At 57.3% G+C, this 21,219-nt stretch overlaps 2 protein-coding genes across 4 annotated transcripts; one reads left to right on the plus strand and one right to left on the minus strand.

Annotated features, from left to right (window-relative positions):
* The first annotated feature begins 3,014 nt into the window (after window positions 1–3,014).
* GPR37L1 (G protein-coupled receptor 37 like 1) lies at window positions 3,015–9,814 on the plus strand. The gene is made up of 2 exons (XM_032317798.1): window positions 3,015–3,836; window positions 6,458–9,814. Exons 1-2 carry the CDS (start codon window positions 3,234–3,236, stop codon window positions 7,265–7,267), a joined length of 1,413 nt encoding a protein of 470 aa, XP_032173689.1. The 5' UTR covers window positions 3,015–3,233; the 3' UTR covers window positions 7,268–9,814.
* Window positions 9,815–11,288: 1,474 nt separating this feature from the next.
* Window positions 11,289–19,721, minus strand: ARL8A (ADP ribosylation factor like GTPase 8A). Of its 3 annotated transcripts, none has more exons than XM_032317808.1 (7): window positions 19,405–19,721; window positions 14,658–14,738; window positions 14,270–14,343; window positions 13,379–13,472; window positions 13,153–13,220; window positions 12,847–12,940; window positions 11,289–12,393 (listed from the first exon to the last, which is right to left on the minus strand). In XM_032317808.1, the coding sequence occupies exons 1-7, from the start codon at window positions 19,525–19,527 to the stop codon at window positions 12,166–12,168; spliced, it is 762 nt and encodes a 253-aa protein (XP_032173699.1). In that variant the 5' UTR covers window positions 19,528–19,721; the 3' UTR covers window positions 11,289–12,165. The 3 variants fall into 3 exon arrangements, with proteins under 3 accessions (XP_032173699.1, XP_032173698.1, XP_032173700.1); XM_032317807.1 differs by lacking the exon at window positions 19,405–19,721 and adding an exon at window positions 18,739–19,356; XM_032317809.1 differs by having other exon boundaries at window positions 12,219–12,393; window positions 12,847–12,917; window positions 19,405–19,719.
* Between the last annotated feature and the right edge of the window lie 1,498 nt (window positions 19,722–21,219).

Consider the following 21,219-nt stretch of genomic DNA (forward strand, 5'->3'; position numbering starts at 1 on the left):
TGCCATGCAATGGGGGCGTATCCATAAGTATAAAGAAGTGGGGGGCTAACATTTTCCTGGCTCACCCCATGGCAGTCCTGGTCTACGGGTGACACTGTGTTTGCACACGCCTGACACAGAGCACTGGGTGTCAGAGTCTCGCCTTGACTTCTCTGGATTTCAGTTTCCACTTCTGAAAAGTGACAGGGCTGGTGAACATCATCCTTAGGGTCTCCTCCTGGATAAAAATTCTGTAAGGCTACACAAAGGAGTGGTTGAGGGTTTTAGCTTCGGAGTTGGACAAACCTGCATCTGGATTTCAGCTGGTGTTCGCGAGCTGTGTGCCCCTGGGCAAGTGACTTTACCTCTCTGAGCCTGGGGTACTAATATCAAGGTTAAGTGTGAAAATTATATCAAGTGTTCAGTACAGGGCCCGGCATTTGGTGAGTGCTCAGTGAACAGTGGTGATGATGTGGGTTGTGACTCTGTTTACCAAAAGAGCCATACCACAAGGCAGAAGGTCGTTTGAACAATACCCCAAGTGTCATGGGCATTTGGAAGGAGCTGGCCCACTCGGGGGCAGGTCCAGGGGTCAGTTCTCCAGTGGGACTGAGAAAGCACAATTCCAAGGGGGGACATCATGATGCTGGGGATGAGGGCTGCGGCGCATCTCCTCCAGCCCCTCCTCCACCCTTCCCCAGGATGTGACCTTGAGTCCTGGCTGCTCTGCTCTGCTGGGGGGTGGGGTGCTGCCAGGGGGCTGCTGGCAACAAAGGAGACAGCGGAGTCCTTGGCTGACCTGACTTCTGAACCCCAGACAAGGTCAGTCCTGCGGCCACCTGGGCCTCTTGTCCCCACGAAAAGGATGACCAGTAGGAAGCCAGAAAGACAAGTGTTGAAAAGGCTGAAGACGCTTCCCTGACCTTGTCGGAGTGTATGTCAGTGTTTCTCTTTTCTTCTCCTCCACCTCTTCATTTTTTTTTCTTGTGATTCCTATTTTCACGCAGCAGGTCGGGGCCCCTGTGGGTGTGGAGGCTTTGCTGGTCAGGAAGTCTTCCAGGAAAGTCCCTTCCAAGATGCTCTGCTCCTGGGAGGCCCTGGTTAATGTTTGCTGAGAGCTCAAGTGACCTGCAGCTCAGGCCCCAGAGGTCTAGCAGCTCTTGTCTTGCTCTGGCTGGGAGGCATGGGACACCGCAGCCTGCCCTCTCCTTGTTTTTTGTCCATTTTCTTCCTGCGCCCCTTCCTCAGGCTGCCTGTGGGTGAGGGGGCCCTCAAGCCTCACCCCGCACCCTCCCCTCAGTGTGCTCACTCTCTCTGGCCCCCTGACCCACACCTCCACCCTCCCATTCCACATCCAGCTCTAGCCTAGATCTTGACCCAAATGACTGTGGCCCTTGCAGTTCCACGAGCACAAAGCCGAGGTTTTCTCCCACCATCACACCACGTTCTCCCCCGCACAGATGAGTGTCTCCCGGTCCACCTCACGCCCAGGGATCAGCCAGAGCCCCTAACGCTGGCAGTTTTCCTGTGCTCTGTTCTTTGCCACCCTCCAGACTGCTGCCTCCCGCAAGGGTGCCCCTGCCTCCCGTCCTCCTGCACCCCCCACCCTCCAGCCCCCGGCTACCTGCCATGACCCCAGGTGGCCATCAGGGAGCCCTGGAAATAACCCACAGAAGGCACTGTTCGTCTGCTCAGCAGCCTGCAGCACTCTTCACGGCCTTTGGGCTAAATGGAAACCCCCCGGCCTGGCAGACACAGTCCTTCCCGGAACCAGTTGTTCTGACCTGTCCAGGCTCCCCAAGCTCCCAGGCTCTCTCCCACAGCCCCCTGTATCCCTGTCTCCTTGACATTCCTGCTGGCTCTCAGGTGCATTGCCCCTGTCGCATCACTGAGCCATCGCCCTGCTGTATCCTCCGCCCAGAGCACTGCCTTCCCCATCATCTGTGTGGCAGACTCAGTCACATCTCAGGCACCATTCAAATGCCTGTTCGTCTGGGAGGCCTTCCAGATCCCTCCAGGCCCCTGTGGGTTCCCTCAGCGACTTGTCCTTTGCCTTTCACAACATCTATTACACTGAATTATAATTATTTATTGACATGTTCCTTTCCCCTTCAGAGAGAAAGCTGCCTGGTGTCAGAGGTCTTTTATACTTCTGTTTTCTGACTGTCTGGGCATAGCAGGTGCTCAGTAAATATTGGTTATTGTGAATGTCCATCCATCGCGTGCCTGGATCAGAAAGTGGTTTTTTTTTTTTTTTTTTTTTAAAGATTTTTATTTATTTATTTGACAGAGAGAGACACAGAGAGAGAGGGAACACAAGCAGGGCAGGTGGGAGAGGGAGAAGCAGGGCCTCCGCTGAGCAGGGATCCCGACTTGAGGCTCGATCCCAGGACCCCGGAATCATGACCTGAGCTGAAGGCAGATGCTTAACAAGTGAACCACCCAAGCGCCCCAGAATGTGGTTTTAAAGTTTTGATTTTGCTGCTTTCCGAGAGGAGTTCATGTGCTGAAGAGGCAGGCGGGTGGACCAGTGCCTGTTGAGTTACAAGCTCTAGAATTGGACCCGGGGGTCCTGGGCTGGGCTCCAGCGCAGGTAAGCTGTGTTCTAAGTCACTGACCTCTGCAAGCCTGAGAAATGGCAATGGTAGTATTTGTGTAGTCGAGCAGTTGTGAGCATTAATGGGAAGTCTGTGGGGGGCTAGGATTAAGGACAGCGAGTGTCATCGGCAGGTTTCAAGTGGAAGGAGCTGCCTGAGAAGTGTGTCCTGAGGCCAAGGCTGGAGGCCCATTGTTTCGGTCCCGGCTTGGGTTTTGGTCCCGCCTCGGTCTCTGCGCACCGTGGGACCCTAGGCCAGCCACGTTCCCTCTCTGGCTTCCGTGGCAGGAGCAGGTGGTCTCCACGGGCTCCGAAGGTCTGATCTGCTGCTACCCTTTGGGGCTCCGAGGAGGAGGACAAGGAGGAGGAGGTGGAGGAGGAGAAGGAGGAGTGTCCTGGAGGGTGAGACATGCGAGGGTAGCCAAGAGTGCTGTATGCCCAGCAGAGGGCCCTGCCCAGCCCGTGGCCGGCGGGGTGGGAGGGAGCCGCTGGAGTCTACTGGAGCAGGCTGGTGATGCCAGACGCCTGACAGGAGGCGGACCAAGAGGCCAGCTGTCTCTCTCTCTCTCTCTCTCTCTCTCTTCTCGGTCAGCCCCTCACTTGGGTCCGGCGCCCTCACCTGCTCCTCTGGGGGCAGCTGCCTCCTGCGCCTCCGGCCATGCGGCAGCTATGGTCGCTGGCCATCTCTCTCGCCGTGGTACTGGCCGCGGGGCTGATCAGCGTCTCCGGGGGTGCCGAGGCCCTGGAGTCGCAGAACCGGTCCAAGAGAGGCACAGAGGACGATGAGGCCAAGGGGGTACAGCAATATGTGCCTGAGGAGTGGGCCGAGTACCCCCGGCCCATGCACCCTGCTGGCCTGCAGCCCACCAAGCCCTTGGTGGCCACCAGCCCCGACCCAGACAAGGATGGGGGCACAGCAGGCAGCGGCCAGGAGCCTCGGGCCAATCTGACAGGGATGCCGGGCCAGAGGCTACAGATTCAGAACCCCCTGTACCCGGTAACTGAGAGCTCCTACGGGGCGTACGCCATCATGCTCCTGGCCCTGGTGGTGTTCGCCGTGGGCATCGTGGGAAACCTGTCGGTCATGTGCGTCGTGTGGCACAGCTACTACCTGAAGAGTGCCTGGAACTCCATCCTGGCCAGCGTGGCTCTCTGGGATTTTCTGGTCCTCTTTTTCTGCCTCCCTGTGGTCATCTTCAATGAGCTCACCAAGCAGAGGTTGCTGGGTGACGCCTCTTGCCGGGCCGTGCCCTTCATGGAGGTGAGTGTGCGTCCTGCTGGAGCTTGGCCAGGGGCTGGCGGAAGTGGGCTCTGTGGGTGCGCAGGAGCCCAGGGGCCTGGAGCTCTATCTCGTTTCTCCTCCGGTTTGGGCAAGGAGACAGATGCTGCGTTGGTTGGTTCCTGGTAGCTCTCAAGTAACCGTGGCCAGCTGAGGGGAGCAGGGAGTTGAGCAGGAGCCCTGGGGTTCAGACCCAGCCTGGGCTCTTGCTTCCAGAGCAGCCTCAAGGAGCATCTCTCCCATTTCTCTTTCCTCTGAGCTGCCCCCTCCCCCGCCTTAACCCCCCTTCATTTGTCCACCCAGGAAATCGCTCTGTCCGCAGTTTCTCTCCTTTCCCTCCCTCTGCCACTGCCGCTGCCCTGCCCTTCTTTACTTCTGAATATCCTGCTTCTGTGAGTGAAGAGTGAAGGGAGATCCCAGTTTCCTGCAATCCCCCCAAAATCAAGTCAGTGTCCAATCCCCATGAATGCAAAAGCCAGAAAGAAAGTCTCTTCCCTACTATGATGGTCGTTGCTCTCTGAAAGGGTGCTGGAGTCCGGGGGCAGGGGTTCAGTATCAGCTCTGTCTCCGACACACTGGGTATCCCTGGGCAGGGCACATCTCCTGTCTTGTTTGCTTAGCTCCCGACCACGGGGTAGACCAGAAGGCCCCTCTGACAGGTTCCTTCCACAGTTCCAAAGTAAACCATCATCCTCACCTTTGGGGACTTCCACCTTAAGACAGGTGCACGGGTGATGATGGAGGTGTGACCATACAGACAGCTTAACCAAAAACTTACAAAAATATACCAATCTATGTGCGTTTAGGCAAGACCCAGCGAGGCAGGCCACTGTGTCTGTCCAGGAGCACAAAGTAGGCAAACGGCCTTTTAGTGAGTGGCCTCCCCGTGAAGGCTGCTGCTCTTCCTGAGAGTGGAGGGTACTTTGGGACGTGGGTGACTTGCCGGGGCAGAGAAGGAACCAGGATCAGGTGTCTGGGCCCTATTCCCTACTCGGTCCCCAGTTCCCTGTGCATTTAGCAATGATTTCGTATTTGGACGGCCTGAGGCTCAGCAGTCAGCGTAGCCCTTTGTGTCCTTTTCAGCCCAGGGAGACCACCTACCTGGGACCCAAAGGTACTCAAACCTCAGAGACGATCTGCCCCTGGGGCTATCCTTGGCCTCTTAGTTAGCACGGAGGGTGCCGAGCGTAGGGGCCCTGTGAGAGGTTGGATGCAAGGACTAGGTCAGGACTTGGGGTTTGGCCCTCTGTAGCTGAATGACTCAGGTAAGTGACCTAACCTGTCTTTACTCAGTTTTGCCCTCTGTAAGTTGGGGGTAATAATAATTAAAACTGTCTGAATGAATTCTTGAAGGATTAAGTGGATACTAGTTATAAAGTCCTTAGAATTAACATAATTCAGGAAGTGTTGGGTTTGGCCAGGAGAGGAGGAGGGTAGATGCATGGGAACTCTTGTCTGCATGGAGCCTGGCCCTGCCTGACTGTGGGTCTCAGCATTCCTAATACCCAGGCTGTGGCCTCCCTCCTCCTCGAGGATGGAGATATCACGAGCTGATAGACCCTCCGGTTAGGCCAAGTGATGGAGTAGGAGTTAAAATAACCTGTTCTGGAACCCTTTTATAGGGAGGATCTGAGGATGGTCCCCAGGAGGGTGCAGGAGAAGGCAACTTGGAATTTGGGTTTTTTTGGTTTTGTCCAAGCCCCAAAGTCTGCTCCTCCTCGGGCCTGGGGTTCCCTGCCATGGGAGGGGCACGGGTTCTCACAAAGATCATTCGGTGGCAATGTTAATGAGCCAGAAGAGGGAAGAATTTAGACAGAAGGGGGGATCTGAGCACAATCCCTGAGTGTGGTCAAGCACCACCCAGCAGCCTGGGAGGGTTCTCCTCTTCCTCTCTTCTCTCTGGCACTTTCTTCCCCTGCTGCTCTGGCCTCTTTCTCTTGGCTCCCAGGGTGATTTTCCTCAGTGCTCAATGAATAGCATTGGGGAGGGTGGGCACAGGCTGTTTTGGAGGGAGGCTGCTTCCCCTTACAGCCAGGCCCTGGGCTTTTCTGGCTAGGATGGGGAGAGTGAGTCTGTACGTGAATGTGTGTGCGTGTGCATGTGCGTGTGCGTGTATCTCAGCCATGTGTCGAAAACCTTTCACCTGATGCACATAATGGGATGTGGGAATGGAAGGGCCTGCAAAGACCCAGAACTTCTATGTCTTTGTCTGGATGCTTCAGTAGAGATGATTTTCCAAGGTCTCAGAGAGCATAAGGGTCTCTGGGACCCAGGCCGTCCATTCCCTTGCCCAAGAGGCAAAGAAGCAGGCTGGAAAGGGTCAGGCCAGTCTGCACGTGGACCTCAACTCTGCCATTGACAGAGTCACTCGTCTTGCCTCTGCTAGTTTCTTCCCCTGTGGGATGGTTGGCTGCAAGGATCGGGTGACAGGTGTGAAATGCCTGTTGCCTAACGCGTGAGAAATGCTCACTAAATATCATTCCTATCATTTCTACACTTGCCATTCAGCTCCCTGTCTAGGCTGGAGACCAGGCACGGCCCCCCACCCCCGGGGCCCCCTGGGTTTGACCACGTGCTCTTCTCCTCCACGCCTTTGCCCCCAGGTCACATCGCTGGGAGTCACCACCTTCAGCCTCTGCGCCCTAGGCATCGACCGCTTCCACGTAGCCACCAGCACCCTGCCCAAGGTGAGGCCCATCGAGCGGTGCCAGTCCATCGTGGCCAAGCTGGCCGTCATCTGGGTGGGCTCCATGATCCTGGCCGTGCCGGAGCTCCTGCTGTGGCAGCTGTCACAGGAGCCCTCCGCCACCGCGGGCACGCTGGACTCGTGCATCATGAAGCCGTCGGCCAGCCTGCCCGAGTCTCTCTACTCGCTGGTGATGACCTACCAGAACGCCCGCATGTGGTGGTACTTCGGCTGCTACTTCTGCCTGCCCATCCTCTTCACCGTCACCTGCCAGCTGGTGACGTGGCGGGTGCGGGGCCCTCCGGGGAGGAAGCCCGAGTGCCGGGCCGGCAAGCACGAGCAGTGTGAGAGCCAGCTCAGCAGTACCTTGGTGGGCCTGACGGTGGTCTACGCCCTCTGCACGCTCCCCGAGAACGTCTGCAACATCGTGGTGGCCTACCTGTCCACGGAGCTGACGCGCCAGACCCTGGACCTCCTGGGCCTCATCAACCAGTTCTCCACCTTCTTCAAGGGAGCCATCACGCCCGTGCTCCTGCTGTGCCTCTGCAGGCCGCTGGGCCGGGCCTTCCTAGGCTGCTGCTGCTGCTGCTGCGGGCAGTGCGACGGCCCGGAGGCCTCAGCCGCCGGCGGCTCGGACAGCAAGCTCAAGACCGAGATGCCTTCCTCCATCTACTTCCACAAGCCCAGGGAGTCGCCCCCGCTCCTGCCCCTGGGCACACCTTGCTGAGGCCAGGCTCCAGCTGGGGGGCGGATGGGAGCAGGGGCACGGAGGGGCAGGGAGGGTGCCCCCCCCCACAGCCTGGGTCTGGTGTTTCTGTCCCCAGAGGTCTTGCTTCTCGGCCGTCTTGCCGTCTAGAGGTGGACTTCGTTCCTCTTGCTGGGGTTCGGTTTCAGGTATGGCAAAGCCCCCTCCCCCAGCAGGATCACTCTCTGGGGGCTTCCAAACCCTGTTCCAAACCCGCTCGCAGCGGGTGGGTGGTGATGCTTCCAGGTCCTTAGAACTGCCTAGAAACTCTTAGTCCCCTACCAGCCAGGACTTCACCTGTCTCTGTTGTGGAATCTGCTAGACTTTAGTTAGGCCCTCTCTAAGTAGTGTCTCCCTGACACTCATCCATCCTAGAATACAGGGCCTTTGGGGGCCAGGCCTACCTTGGTCTTCTCTGGACCAGATCTCCCTAGTCCTGGACACCTCCTTTCCCTCCTGTCAACTGCCTCCCCACCCCTCGCTTCCAGAGGATTTCTCTCTCCTTCCTCTTCCTCCTTTGACCTATCCTGGGTTGTGCTGTCCCCACCTCCCCTGGTAGGTCCCCCCCTATAGCAGGCCCTGCTTCACAAACAATAAACTAGGTAGAACTATCCCTGTGCCCACTGGAGTTTCTTGTGCCACACCCTGACAGTGCCCAGAGGCACCTGGCCCTTCTCCAGGACAGGTGGGACCCTAGGGGGATTCCTCCTGGCCCCTTTGACCCTGTCTGGCCTGTGGCTGATATCCTCCCTGGCCCTACAGCTTTATGGCTTTTGAGGGGCAGAGTGGAAGGAGGGCTTGGGAAGTGGAGACCAAGTCTTCATCCTGACACAAACCCGAGCATCCTTGGGAAGTCAAAAGGCTGCAAACTTGTCTCTTCTGAAGCCCTGCCCTCTGCTCCTGGCTCTCCACCAAGTCCCCATTTTAGAGAACCCCGCAGCCCTCCTTCCCTGAGCCCAGGGGGTCCAGCCTCTGACTCTGAGAGCTGCTCTCATTCAGCTTCTTAGAACAGACTGTTTCGCCTGTAGACGGCCCAGCTGCTTGTTCCCCGTCTGCCCCAACCCCGCCCCCATCGCACCCCATCCTGGCAGCCAGAGCTCCATCCTGTGCCCCCAGAGGCCCTCCAGGTCCTCCTGCCCGTCCGGCCCCGAGTATCCCGCTTCTGCTGGGTTCCCTCTCTGGGCCCCTTAACCCTGTCTGGGCCCAGAGAAGCAGGCCCAAGGTCAACCAGAAGGGGCACCTCGGCCTAATCACTCCCTGCCTTCTGCCTTCTGAGCCCAGCTTCCTTCAGAACCACCCTTCCCAGTGCAGAGTGCCTCTCCGGGTCGCACCGGCAACTTCTGCCTGCCAGATCTACCTAGAACCTCTGCAGGGGGCCTTGGAAGGGTCCCAGGGACCCGGCATGATGAGGGACAGTGGTTGCTGAGGGCCCCATTCTTCTCTGTCCACCCCACCCACACCCCTTGGCCTCAGCCCAGCCCGGACCCAAGCCTCCTTCCCCCCCTCTCTTGGGGATCTTAATGGCCTTGTTCTTTCTTCCTGGCACCCACCCCCAGGACGGGTGACGCCAAGAGAGAGGGAGGCCGTTGCTAAGTGATGAGGCTGCCATGCGCACACTCTTTGTGCCGGAGAATGACACCCACCCATTTCTCAGCAGACCTGTTGCCACAGTGACTGAAGCCCTCAGCTTTGTCTGGAGAAACTTGAGATGGGTGGGTGGGGGGCAGGCTGAAGAGGGGGCCAGGCTTACGCCACTGAGGTTACCGGGGCCATCTCCCCCACACCCCCACCTCCCTCTCTGCCCCAGTCCCACCCCCAGTCCTAGACTCTCCAGGAGCTTCCTATGGGGTGGGGGGGACAGGGTGAACTGAGGTGAAGTCTGGCACTGGGATAGGCCTGAGGATGGAAGCCTGAGGGAAGGGGAGGGGGGGGCGCCTCAGCATCCTGTTTGTGGAGGCCTTTTCCACAGAGGGCACCCCCCACACCCCTGCCTCTCCCCTCTGCTGGTTGGCCAGCTCAGAGCTGAAGCGGGGGGATGGTGTCTCCGAGGCCCTGCCACCACCGCGCCTCCCAGGCCTGCCAACGTGAATGGCTTGCAAGATCAGTCAGCAGCCCAGCAGGGCCTTGGGAAAGAGCCACTGTCCCTCCAGCCTGGGCCAGCTGGGGGAACAATGTGGCATTTGTTGCTTAGGGGTCCCAGGCTTGGAATGGGGGGGGGCAGGTTGGCACAGCAGTGGGCGGTGGATTTGAGCTGGGATGCTCAGAGGCAGGGCAGACATTATCCCACCCCCTTAGGGCAAGCTTTAGGCCAGCTCCCAGCCCCTGATGCAACCCACCTAGCCTCTCCCCTCAGCTGGGAGTGCGGAGCAGAGAGCACGTGCACTTAGCGAGGATAGTCGCCTCCCTCTGACCAGACTGGACACGGTTATGAGCCTCTCAGTTTCCTCATCTGTAAAACGGGAACAACCCCTCTCTCCCGGAGGACTACAGTCATTAAATGGGACAAGATATATAAAGCATCTGGCATGACGCCTGGCACCTTTTCTTTCTTCCTTTTGGGAACTGAATTCTCTAGTACTACAGAGTAGGCTTGGCCAGGGTGCTCCCAGAACTCATCCGGGCTTTTGGCACCTTGAAGGGCCCCAAGCACGAGGATTTACATATGTTCGCACAGTCCGCTCCCTGTCCAAGTTTCCCAAGTTCTTTAGGTCCTATTAGGCACCAGGCCCAATGGCAGGAGGGCCGCTTGCTGGTCACCAGCTCATCCTCTCTAATCTCCAATCTCACCCCTCATCAGGGGATTCAGGACAGGGGAAGGCAGGTCAACCCCGACACCTGCCCCGTCCTGCCCAGCCCCCCAACCCCGTATGAGTGACAGGCCTCTTCCAGCCTCCCGGGCCAGGGGCAGCCTCTGCAGCCAGGAACCCACAGGCAGACCCTGGCCCCAGCTTCAACCTCCTTAAGCAGGAGGCACGTTTCCTATTCCCCAGAGCTGGAAGACACCTTCAAATCCTTTTGCTCCCTTTGCCAAAATCTACCTGCCTTCTTTCCTCAGACTCCGGTGGGAGCTAGCTCTCCAGGCGAGTCATTTCTGACTAGTAAAGTGCCTCTAGGAGAAAGCCCTGGGCCCCAAGAAAGGGCTGGTGAAGTTCAGAGTAAACAAGTCAGGCTCGGGACCCTGAGCCCTGGGATCCCTGCTCCCAGATCTTGGTGAACCCTGTGGCTCCTTCTTCCTACAGAGGCAGGACAAGAGGGCATGGGGACAGGGCTGCTGTAGGGGCCTGCTCCATTTTCCAGGGGGAAGGGAGGCTGAGGAGGGGCGGAGCAGGGGGGAGGCGGGGCTTGCTGCAAAACTGGGTCAAGATGGCCCCGGATTTGGGTAAACAGGACCCACAAGGCTCTCAGGGAGCAGCTGTGGGCGAGGAGGGGAGGGTGAGCAGCGCTGGAGGTTGGGGTCAAGTGGGGAGAGGACTGGGACTGGGCAGAATGATAAGGGGACAGCCTCTCCCAGAAAACCAGGAGCACCGACAGCAGCAGGGGAGCAGGGAAGGAGGGACACCACCGGGGTCTGAAGGCGACGCACTGGCCCTGGAAGCCGAGTGACTGACTGGCTTATCGTTGGGGGGGGATGGAGTTCTGGCTTCGGCCCAGCTCTGGCTGCAGGTGGGGTTCTGAATGGACTCTCGGGAACCAGAGGCTCAGGCACCCCCCACACGGGGGACGCAGCTCCACACCCCCCCACGCTGACCCCAGCCCACGGACTCGCGGGGCTCCCCTTGGCAGCTGCAAGCAGAGAGCCGGGACCGCGTGCGAGTCTGACGAGGGAGGGAGGCGGCGGCCGGGCGAGGCCCCGGCGCACGTGCGGGAGGCAGCTTTGTGAAGTGCCATTGTGTGCCCAGTGTGAGCGCGTGCCTCGCTCTCTGTGGTGTTTGTGCCCAGCACGCAGGCCCGCCAGTCATCCCGCGGCGTCTGCGGACAAATAACCAGCCCCGGACACCTCCCCAACACAAAACTGGTCATTTTATTCTTGTTGTTAGGAGGCAAAAAAATGTACAATTACAAGAATCATTTTCCAAACAGAGGTTAAATATGAGCTAAAAGTGTAAAAAAGGAAGAGGAACATCACTTTACAAATCATTAAATTAAACAAATAAACAAACAGAAAACAAAACCCAAAGAACCAACCCCCCATGCTGAGTTCTCTCCTTGTGCAACTCTGCAAAACGAGAACAGAAAATGAGGTGGCCCATGGAGTTGCGGGCCCTAGGGAGGGGCAGGAGCTGGAGCCGGGAGCGGGCGGGACGTGCTCCCGGGGTCATGTGGACGCTGGCTTCCTGTTGGCCGGTGATCTCTCCGGCACTTGGGTATGCCCAGTGGCCCTACTGAGGCTGGGGGCAGAGAGGGGCGCCTCTGGAGGCTCCTGTCGGCCTGTGTCATTCAAGCACGGCAGGGATAAGCCAGACTGGGAAGTGGAAACAAACGGGACATGGGGACGGTCACCAGTGCCCAGGCTGGCACCTGCCCCAGATGCTAGCTCTCGCCTTCCCAATCTCGACCTGCCCGGAGCCAGCCCTGCCTCTCTTGCCTTCTTCCCACACCGCCCCCCTCCCAGAGCCTGACGGGCCCCTGCAGCATCAAATGGTTGATTTTTAGTCTTTGCTTAAATTAAAAAATTAAAATATATATACATATATATACTGTACACACAGGACGATAACAGAAGAGTGTTGAAAAGGGCAGCATAGGGGCGGGACACGGGAGAGAGGAGGGCAGGGGCTGTGGGGCCTGGGCTGTTAAGGGAACGGAAGCAGGGGGGGCAAAGGGCAGAGAGAAGGGGGGAGGGCCAGAGGTTAGGGGGCCCAGAATGGGAGCAGTTTATTTTACAATAAAATCAGGAGTTCAAACCTCAGCAGAACAGGACTCTGGGATCCCCAGAGGGCCCCTCCCCACGCTGAGTGAGGAGCGGCGGGCTTATGGGGGACGGTGGGGTGGGCGGGGAGCGCGACTTCGGGTTTGGATGACAGCAGGTCCCTGGTCCGAGGGGGAAGGACTGCAGTCTCAGCTTCTCCGTGACTTTGAGTGCTGAATAAGCCACTGTAAGGTGATGTCTGGGTGGGGGACAACAGAGAAGTTTAGAGGCCTTCCTGTGCTGGGCCGACTGGGGACACAGTGAGCAAATACCCAGCCCAGGGCTTCCGAAACTGTAACTGGGGATCAACTCTAAGGGCACCAAAAGCCAAGAGCCGTGGGGTGCCACAGACAGAAGGGGCCTGGAAATTGCCTGGTCCGACCCGTATAGTGGGGGAAGTGAGGCCCAGAGAAGGGAATGATTTGCCTAAGATCACAAAACCAGTCGAGGGCATAACAGGGGTAATGCTCAGATGCTAAGTTTCCTAGATACTGTCCTACCCCAAAAGGTTCGAGCTTTGGTCTTCAAGGAAAGTTGTGCAGGGAAAGGCTTTGAGAGCCACTGTTCTAGAACACCCAGGAGGGCCTCTCTGCCCCTCCCCTCGCCCTGTCTGTTCCCAGAATGCCAGCAACTCCCCCATACACACGCGCACCAATGTTGTCCTTTTCTTTGCAAGAGATGGAGTAGCAGCAGATCTCTCGGTCCTGGATGGCAGAAAGATTCCTGGGGGGAAACCAGAGCAGAACCTGCTGAAGCTAGGACTGCCCAGGGGGCCTGGGGCTGGGGTCAACAGAGACCTTTTCTTGCCAAAGGAGCTACAACGGTGAGGGCGAGGCTCCTGGAGAGGTGGGCTCTGCTGCCACCGTGTGGCAAGTACTGAGAGCAGCAGCAAGCCGTCTCTCTGGTGCCTGGAAAATTCAGGGAGCAAGGAGGGACAGAGAAGAGTAACCAAACTCACATTTTCTCAATCAGCTCCTTCTCATCCAACGCTCCTGGGAGGTCCCGCTTGTTACCCAGGACTAAGACCTACAGAGAAGGGAGAACAGGGACTACTAGGTCAAGGGCCCCTGTGTCAGCTTGTCCATTTCCCCTCCCCCATGCCTGGCCTTCACCTGCCTCCCCCCCTTCCCCTGGGGCCACTTCCCAGCGGGCTCCCTCCCCTCCTGCTCCACTAGGGTGCTGACCGGGATGCCCTGCAGCTGGGGTTTGTCCAGTAGATTATGCAACTCATTCTTGGAGGCCTCAATCTTCTCCTGGTCAGCGGCGTCCACCATGTACCTGGGGGACAGCGGGTGGGGACAAGCATGTTGACATTACAGGCTGAGAGGTAGGAAGGACAGCTGTGCTTGCAGCAGGAAACATCTTTCTGGAGCTTGGTCACCTCTGGATCTATGGGCCACCTGGTTCTCCTCCATCATGGGCCATTATCCTGCCATCCGAAAGTCCCCTTTGAACAAGGTGTCCCGCGGGGGCGCGGTGGAGTGGGGGAAGCTTGGCCCTTTAAGATTAGGTGTAAATCCCTCCCGAAATGACCCCCTTACAGACCCCTTAGGTCTGTATAGGAAGAATAGCCCTGGTTGAGTCAAAAAATCAAAGGCAGCCCCAGATTTTTTTGCAGCAAGATACTTCTAAAAAATGAGGTTAAAACAATGAAAACAAAACAATCTTTTGTTGGGCATATACATGTAGGATAAAATTATTTTTAAAAAGCAAGGAAACAAACCATTTAAATCATACAGAATCTGGAAGAATGGTGACTCTAGGCTGGGGAAGGCAGGGGGACAGAGGGACTTGGGGCGGATCAATGCTGTCAGGCTCTCAGGTTGGGCAGTGCATGCTCGGAGTGGTTTTGCAGATAAGAAACACACAGCCCGGGGAGTAAAGGCAGGCTTCGTATGGACAGAACAGTGAATCCTGAACCAAGGATGGTGACTAACCCCGTTCTGCGCCTGTGGTCCCTGCAGGCAGTGAGGCTGGGGGAAAAACCAGGGAGGGGTCCCTACAGGTAGTGAGGTTGGGGGCGGGGTGGGGGGAAGCCAGGGGAGCCCCCAACTCCGGCCCAGCCCTACACTTACACGATGGCACTCACTCCTCGGCAGTAGCGCTCCCACATGCTGCGGAATCGGGGCTGTCCCCCAATGTCCCAGAGCTAAGTGAGAAGAGGGCGACATGGTCTCAGCTGGAGGCAGGCAACCAAACCCAATGGCTCCAATTCCCCCTCCCCCAGATTGCCAGGGATTGGTCTGCTGTCCATCCCTCCTATGCCTACACCCCTCAGAGTGCCTTAGAAGTCTTGCGTACTTTTCCCACCTCTCCAAGCCCCTGCTCTCCTCCAGCTTCTTCCAGGGTCTCAGATACCCTCCCCAACTCCTTCCTTGTGGGCGCCCCGCCCCAGCAGGCATGCAGGTGCGCTTCCGTGGCCCCGAGACCTTGTGCCCAGAGTTTTGGCTTCCTGACACTCACCTTGATGGTCACATTCCCTTTGGTGATTTTGCGCATGTTGAAACCCACGGTGGGGATCATATCCTCATTGAACTGTCCTGACTGGGAAGGAAGAGTCAGAATTGGGAAAGGGGTACATATCGACAGAACCCCGCTGTGCCATCCCTGGTAGCCACAGCCACAAGGACGCAAGAATAAAGCAGTGTCGCAGGCACCCCTTTGTAAGGGGCATGGGGGCATCTCCTGAGTGTCCCTTGCTTTCAGGCAGGACGGCCATAAACAACTCAGGTGTCTCTCCTGTGAACAAGAGGCCACATCTTCTCCAGGCCCCCTCAAAGTTTCTCAGCCTAGACTGAGAAAAAATTCTTCCTAAGGTCTAACCAACATCTCTCCATCGGAATGGAAGCCCCTTTACTGAACCGAGGCTCCAGTGGAGCAGAAGAACAATTAGCTGCCAGCAAAAGGACCTCAAACAAATCACGGCAAACAGTGGGGATCACAAGGAAGCAGACATATCTTCAAACAAGCAGTAAAATTTTGAGGGAAGGTAATTAGGCCACCCCAAAAGGCGCCTGTACACCAAGAAACTTGGATTATCCTTGCTTCTGGTTTCTCTGCACTATACTCTGTTTGTTAGGACGGACAACCCACACCCCACATTCCCTGTTGACTCACGGGTCTCCCACTAGACTGAGAGTTTCCTGGGGAGGGGAACCATGCCCCCGTTAACAATGCTAGCAAATGTTTGCTGAATAATTTGGACTCTAATTCCATATCCTGGAACCCATTTTCAAATTCTAATGATCTTCCTGTCTTCCCCTCTGAATTATCTCCAGGATGTCTAGATTGCTTTAAACTAGCCCCAGGCCAGGCCAAACTCCTTCCAAGGTCATCTCCACGTTTGTAGGTAGGACACTTCTGCTTACCACTCTCCTTCCCCACATGCAGGAGACGGGACTTTACTTAACCTTGAATCTTCTGAGGGTGACAGCCTCGTCTCTGTACCATGCCATTTTCTTCTTCTAGGTAGCAGGAGTAATTTGCCTGTCACAGAAGTCGGGAGCTCTGACCATTAACCAAGGTGTAAGAGACGATAAATTCTTACTCAGAGCCTGTAGGCCTGAGGGAATACTCCTGAGGTCCCATCTGAATGAGAGTGACTGATTCTTTTTCATCTGCAGGAATCACCAAGGCCCTTGGAAGTGAGAAGTGAGCCCCCAAGATGGATGCTTGTTACAAGGCAGACCAAGAGTTCCTAACCTGTGGGCCACAGACTGACTTCAGAGAGTCCCCAAACCCCCTGAAATTGCACCTAATCTGCATATGCAAAATTTCTGTTTGTATGGCCACTCCTCTGTAGAGTGTGTATGGAATACTTCTATGTGTCTTGGTTTTTTTTTTTAGAGAGGGAGAGTGAGTGAGCAGGGGGTAGAGGAGCAGAGGAAGAGAGAAACTCTTAAGCTGGCTCCATGCCCAGTGTGGAGCCTGAGGCAAGGGCTCGATCTCACAACCCTGAGATGAGATCATCACTCGAGCCCCGAAACCAAGAGTCGGACGTTTAACGGACTGAGCCACCCAGGCATCCCAAGGGTCTCGTATTTTTATCAGCTAATCAAAAGGGCCCGAGAGCCTTAGAAGTTAGGAATCACTGAGAGAAAGGAATGCTCTGATGGAGGACAGCTTCTCTTCTCGCTAAGGATGGAGACCCTAACCACATGCGGCCCAAGTGCCAAACCCCAGCAGGGTGCCAGGGTGGGGATGGGGGCACCTGCTGGACCAAAGCCTATTCCTCTCCATCTGAGCTCATGAAGAACCTAAGGGTCTGAAGAAGAAAGCCTAGTTTTTGTTAATCACTCATCGTGGAGGAGCTTGGACAAGGACCTTTAACCTCTGTGGACCTCAAGGTTTCCTTCTGTGAAACGGGGAGAAAGGTTCTCGTTTCCTAGAGACTGGCAAATAGGGCTCACAGAGTGCTTGGAAATGGCCTGGATATAGCACAAGGACCCATTTGGCATCTCTGGGAACTAGAAGCCCTACAGGCTCCCATATAAAGGAAAAGCCTAGCCCGGCTGAATGTGTTCTTGGGTAGTAGGACCCCCAGGGACCCAGGCTCCCCGGCACCCATATTTCCAGGGCAGCTGTGAACCAATGCTAAGATGGAACCAGGTTATGACTTCATTTCCCTGCTAATGCCTCCTGATCTCATGAGCTCTTCATTTAACACTGGAAGTAACCTCAAAGTCAAGCGGTCTAACCTCTGATCTTGGGTGGGCTCCACCTCTCTGAGAGTTCTTCACAATGAGTCAAAAGTCCATCTTCCTGTGACTCCCACCCCTTGTTCCAAAGGCTTGGGTACCCTGAGACTAGTTCTTCCACAGGATAGTCTTTTACATAATTAAATGGCTTGAAATATTTGAAAACGGCTCCCTTGATTCCCTCGGGCAAAACATCTCCTACTTTGTACATCGCGACTTCTTCAGAAGATCTCAAAAGATCAGTTTTAGGTTCTTAGAAGCACTGTGAAGTCTCTATATAATTTTTTTTTTCCCAGTTCACATTAGGTGCTGAGTGGTTAGACACATCAACTCAATTTCTATTTACTGTCAGACCTCATAGAGCCAGCAGACAAAGCCAAAAGGGGGGAAAGTTGAGACAAACAGATGCCAAATGAACAGGCAAAGGTGATTCAGAGTCACTAGCGGTCACAGGAACAGAGCCCACGGGTCCCAATTCTTCATCTCTTTCTGAAAGACACTCTACCGTAGTCATACACAAGGTGGGCAGAAATGCCAGTGCAGGTGCCCAGGGAGACCCGAGAATACCAATTCCCCTGATGCTAGAACTCCCACTGAAGTCCACAAGGGGTGGTTTTTCTTGGAAGCCTCTTTAAAGGGAAATTTTGCTTGCACTTTTAGGATGTGCAAGCCCAAGTGGAAAACTGACTATCAAAAAGGGGAACGCATGGCTTAGGAGCGGGGTGCGTTCCTGCTCCTCCCAGCAACTCTGCCCCTGGCAGTGTCGTCTGTGACTCCTGCGTTCTGTTCCTGTTTTGGACATGATGCACGTCTAGGAGAGGCCCTCCTGACCAGGAAGTGGAACCCCCCAGGGGACCTGTGGGTCTCTGGCCAGGAGCATGGCTTTCATAAATGCTCCACGAGGAGAGTTCCCCTGGGGACTGGAGGTGACACCGAGGCTGAGCCATTAGAGCCACAGCAAGTTGTTCTTCCTCTTGGCCTTACCCCGGAGACACCTCCCAGATCGAAATGCCTAGAAGCCAAGCCACCTAGGCCTGCAGGATCAGAGTCCAGGCATTATACTCCTGCCCAAGGGGCCCTAGGGGCCCAAGAGGCCAAGTCAATGCCTGATTTAACTAGGCGGCCAGACTCCAGGCCCAGAGCCTGGGCACACTGGAGCTCAGGGGCACCTGCTAGCCAGGAAACATCTCATGCCAAAACACCCGCATGGGCCTGAAGGTCCTGCCCTGTCAGACGAGGAGCCAGGAGCCATGCGGTGGAGGAAGGGGCAGAGGGCATCTGCAAAGCATGTTTGGAAAAGGAAGCGGGTGCCCAAACTTGTGGCCGTGGGGTACCCGGAGCCTTCCTTCCCTCTGCCCTCCTGCCTCAGGCAGCGTTCCTTCCGGGATGCCGAGATACGTCAGGGGCTCTCTTCTTCAGGATGGGCAGCAACAAAGGCGCAGGGAGGTACCTAGGCTGACTGGCCATACTTCTTTGACCCCCTCTCTTACGGTGCGCGGTTTGGGCCAGTACGAGGCCAATTCGCAATTCTCAGAAACCCTAGTATGGGGACGGCGATAACCCCAGCGCCCCCTGCCCCAAGCCTCCCTCAACCCCACTCGCCCAGTCCTGCCAGGCTCCTCCATGCAGGCCGCAGCCATTACTGCAGCCTTAGCTCACACACCCGTGGAGCTCTGTCTTCCCTTTTTTTGAGATAGATTTTTTAACTCCTTCCCCACCACTCCCTGGCGGCAAAAGACAGAAAATTGCCCACCTCGGACTTGACTACCCAAAGCCCTCAGAGCCACTCTCTCCCCTGTCCCCAGAGTGGGCAGAGCCCCTCTAGCTCATCCTCCGGGCCAAGATACCTCCAGCTGCAACTTCTGAGCCAAGCGGAGACTCCAAACTCCCTTTACGACGCCGTCCTCCCCGGACCCCCAGCTAAGTCGCCGCGGGTTCCTGGAGAGGAGGAGTCTGGGCTGGAGCCAAAGGCCTCAGCTGAGTCCACTACCCCTAGGGGGTACGTCCCCTCCTCCTCAAGAGCGCGGGGCTTCCTCTTCCGGCAGAGAGGGGTTAAAGCCTCTGGGTGGGGCTGGGCTCGCCCAAGCCCCCTCCCCAAGCCGCTCCCGCTGCCGGGTCCCGCGACCCTCCGCACGCGGGGCGGGAAGGCCCGGGCACTTTCGCCCCGTCATGCCCCCCTGCGCGGGGACCGGAGGGGGCCTGTCTCTGCAGGCGCCGGTTCCCTTCTGCCTCGTGACCCCTTGGGGCCGCCAGTCCCAGGGCCCCAGCCCGTGTCCGCGTCCCCCTTCTCCGCCCCCAGCCGTGCCACCCGGCCCGGGCGGGAGAGCGGGTCGCGCGCCACCCGGGTCCCCCACGGGCCGTGCTAGGCCCCAAGCGCCCTGGCCCGCTCCTCCCCCGCCCGGCGCCCGGCGGTGCCCGGCCATGCCAGGCGGCAACCCCGGCTCCCCAGGGCGCGGCGCCGGCGGAGACAGGCCCGACCCTCGGCCGGCGCCCCGCGCCCCGCGCCCCCGTACCGCGATCACGTTGACGAAGGTGGTCTTGCCCGAGTACTGCAGCCCGACCAGTGTGAGCTCCATCTCCTCCTTCCAGAACAGGGCCTTGAACCAGTCCAGCAGCTTGTTGAACAAAGCGATCATGGTCGCTGCCGCCGGCCCCGCCCGGTGCCGGCTGCCCGCCGCCCCTCGCTGCCCTCGCGCTGCGGCCCGGAGCGGCCCCTCCCCGGTGCGGCCCGGGTCCCGCGGCTCGGTGCGGGCGGAGGCTCGAGCGCAGCGGCCGACGACTCGCTGCCCCCGGATCCGCTCGCCGATGGGTGTGGCTTCAGCGCCCTCCTCCTCCTCCTCCTCCTCCTCCTCCGCCGCCGCCGCCGCCGCCGCCCTCCCGCGCCGCCGCTGCCGGGCCGTGTCCGGCTCGCACCCGGCCGCGCGCCCCTCCCGAGCCCCGATCCCGGCGGGCGGGTGGGGTGCGCGGTGGGCCCTCGTGCCGCCGGGGTACGGCCTGAGCCTGCTGGCGTCCGCGGGCACTCGGGGAAAGAGGTCCAGGCTATTTCCCCTCCTTCTCGGGCTGCCGCGCCCTGGGTGGCACTCCCTTCCTCCCTAAAGGGTGGTGGGCCGAGGTGGGTGAGGTCTCTGTTAAGCGGGGTGGAGGAGCAGGGGCCACCCACTTTCCAGGACCCGGAGATGAGATCTCTGTGAAGGACAGGCGAATGGAGGCTTTTTGTTCCCCGAGTCCTTGCCTCTTGAACATCTCAGGGGGGACTGAGCTTTACCCTCTCCAAACCTGACCCACGGAGAGTAACAGCCGGGTTTGGGCGTGTTAATGCTCCATCTTGTTTTGCTAACCACAGTTTACCAGGACTGCTTGTTTAGGAAGCCTCTGGCCCCAAGTGAAATAAAGAGGTGTTTGAGGCCCGACGCTGATTTTCCCTAGAATCACCGTAATTCGCAGATAAAATCCTGCTTGGGGGCTGGGAATTCCAGTGAAAAAGTTGGCCTGTTTTGGTGAGAGCCAAAGTTTCCTTCAGGAGGACAGCTGTCGGTGGGAGGTGGAGGGCAGGCGCCCAGGCCCCAGGCTTCTGAGGTTAGAGCCACAGGGCCTGTTAATCCCAGGGCTGGCTGTTCCCTCATGGTCCCAGGCTTCAGGACAGTCCCCGGGCCTAGGATGAGTGCTCCTTAGTTCTTGGTTTTATTTCTAAGATATTATCTATTTATTTGAAAGAGAAAGCATGGGGCGGAGGGACACAGGGAGAGGGAGAAGCAGACTTCTGGTTGACCAGGGTTGCCACCCCCCCACCCCCAATGTGGGGCTTCATCACAGGACCCTGAGATCATGACCCCAGTGGAAAGCCTGGGGACTGAGCCACCCAAGCGCCCCAGTATCTGGTTTTCAAACTTATACACATGTAGTCTATTGTTGTAGTTAAAAGCACATAAATTGGGGAGCCTGGGTGGCTCAGTGGGTTAAAGCCTCTGCCTTTGGCTCAGGTCATGATCCTGGGGTCCTGGGATAGAGTCTCGCATTGGGCATTGGGCTTTCTGCTCAGCAGGGAGCCTGCCTCCCCCTCTCTCTGTGCCTGCCTCTCTGCCTACTTGTGATTTCTGTCTGTCAAATAAATAAATAAAATCTTAAAAAAAAAAAAACCACATAAATTATCGACTTAAACAGGATCTGTCAAAAGTACCCAAGATGACCCTCAATGACCAGACAGTGGCCAAAGAGGATGGATCACAAAGTATCATCTTTCTAGCTTTTGCCCCTTATAGTTCCCTATCTAGCTCCTAAGGGTACACCTGTGCCCCATTTCCTAAAGTGACCCCAGTAGCACTTTGGTG

This window comes from Mustela erminea, chromosome 17, assembly GCF_009829155.1.
Source record: "Mustela erminea isolate mMusErm1 chromosome 17, mMusErm1.Pri, whole genome shotgun sequence".
Taxonomy (NCBI): domain Eukaryota; kingdom Metazoa; phylum Chordata; class Mammalia; order Carnivora; family Mustelidae; genus Mustela; species Mustela erminea.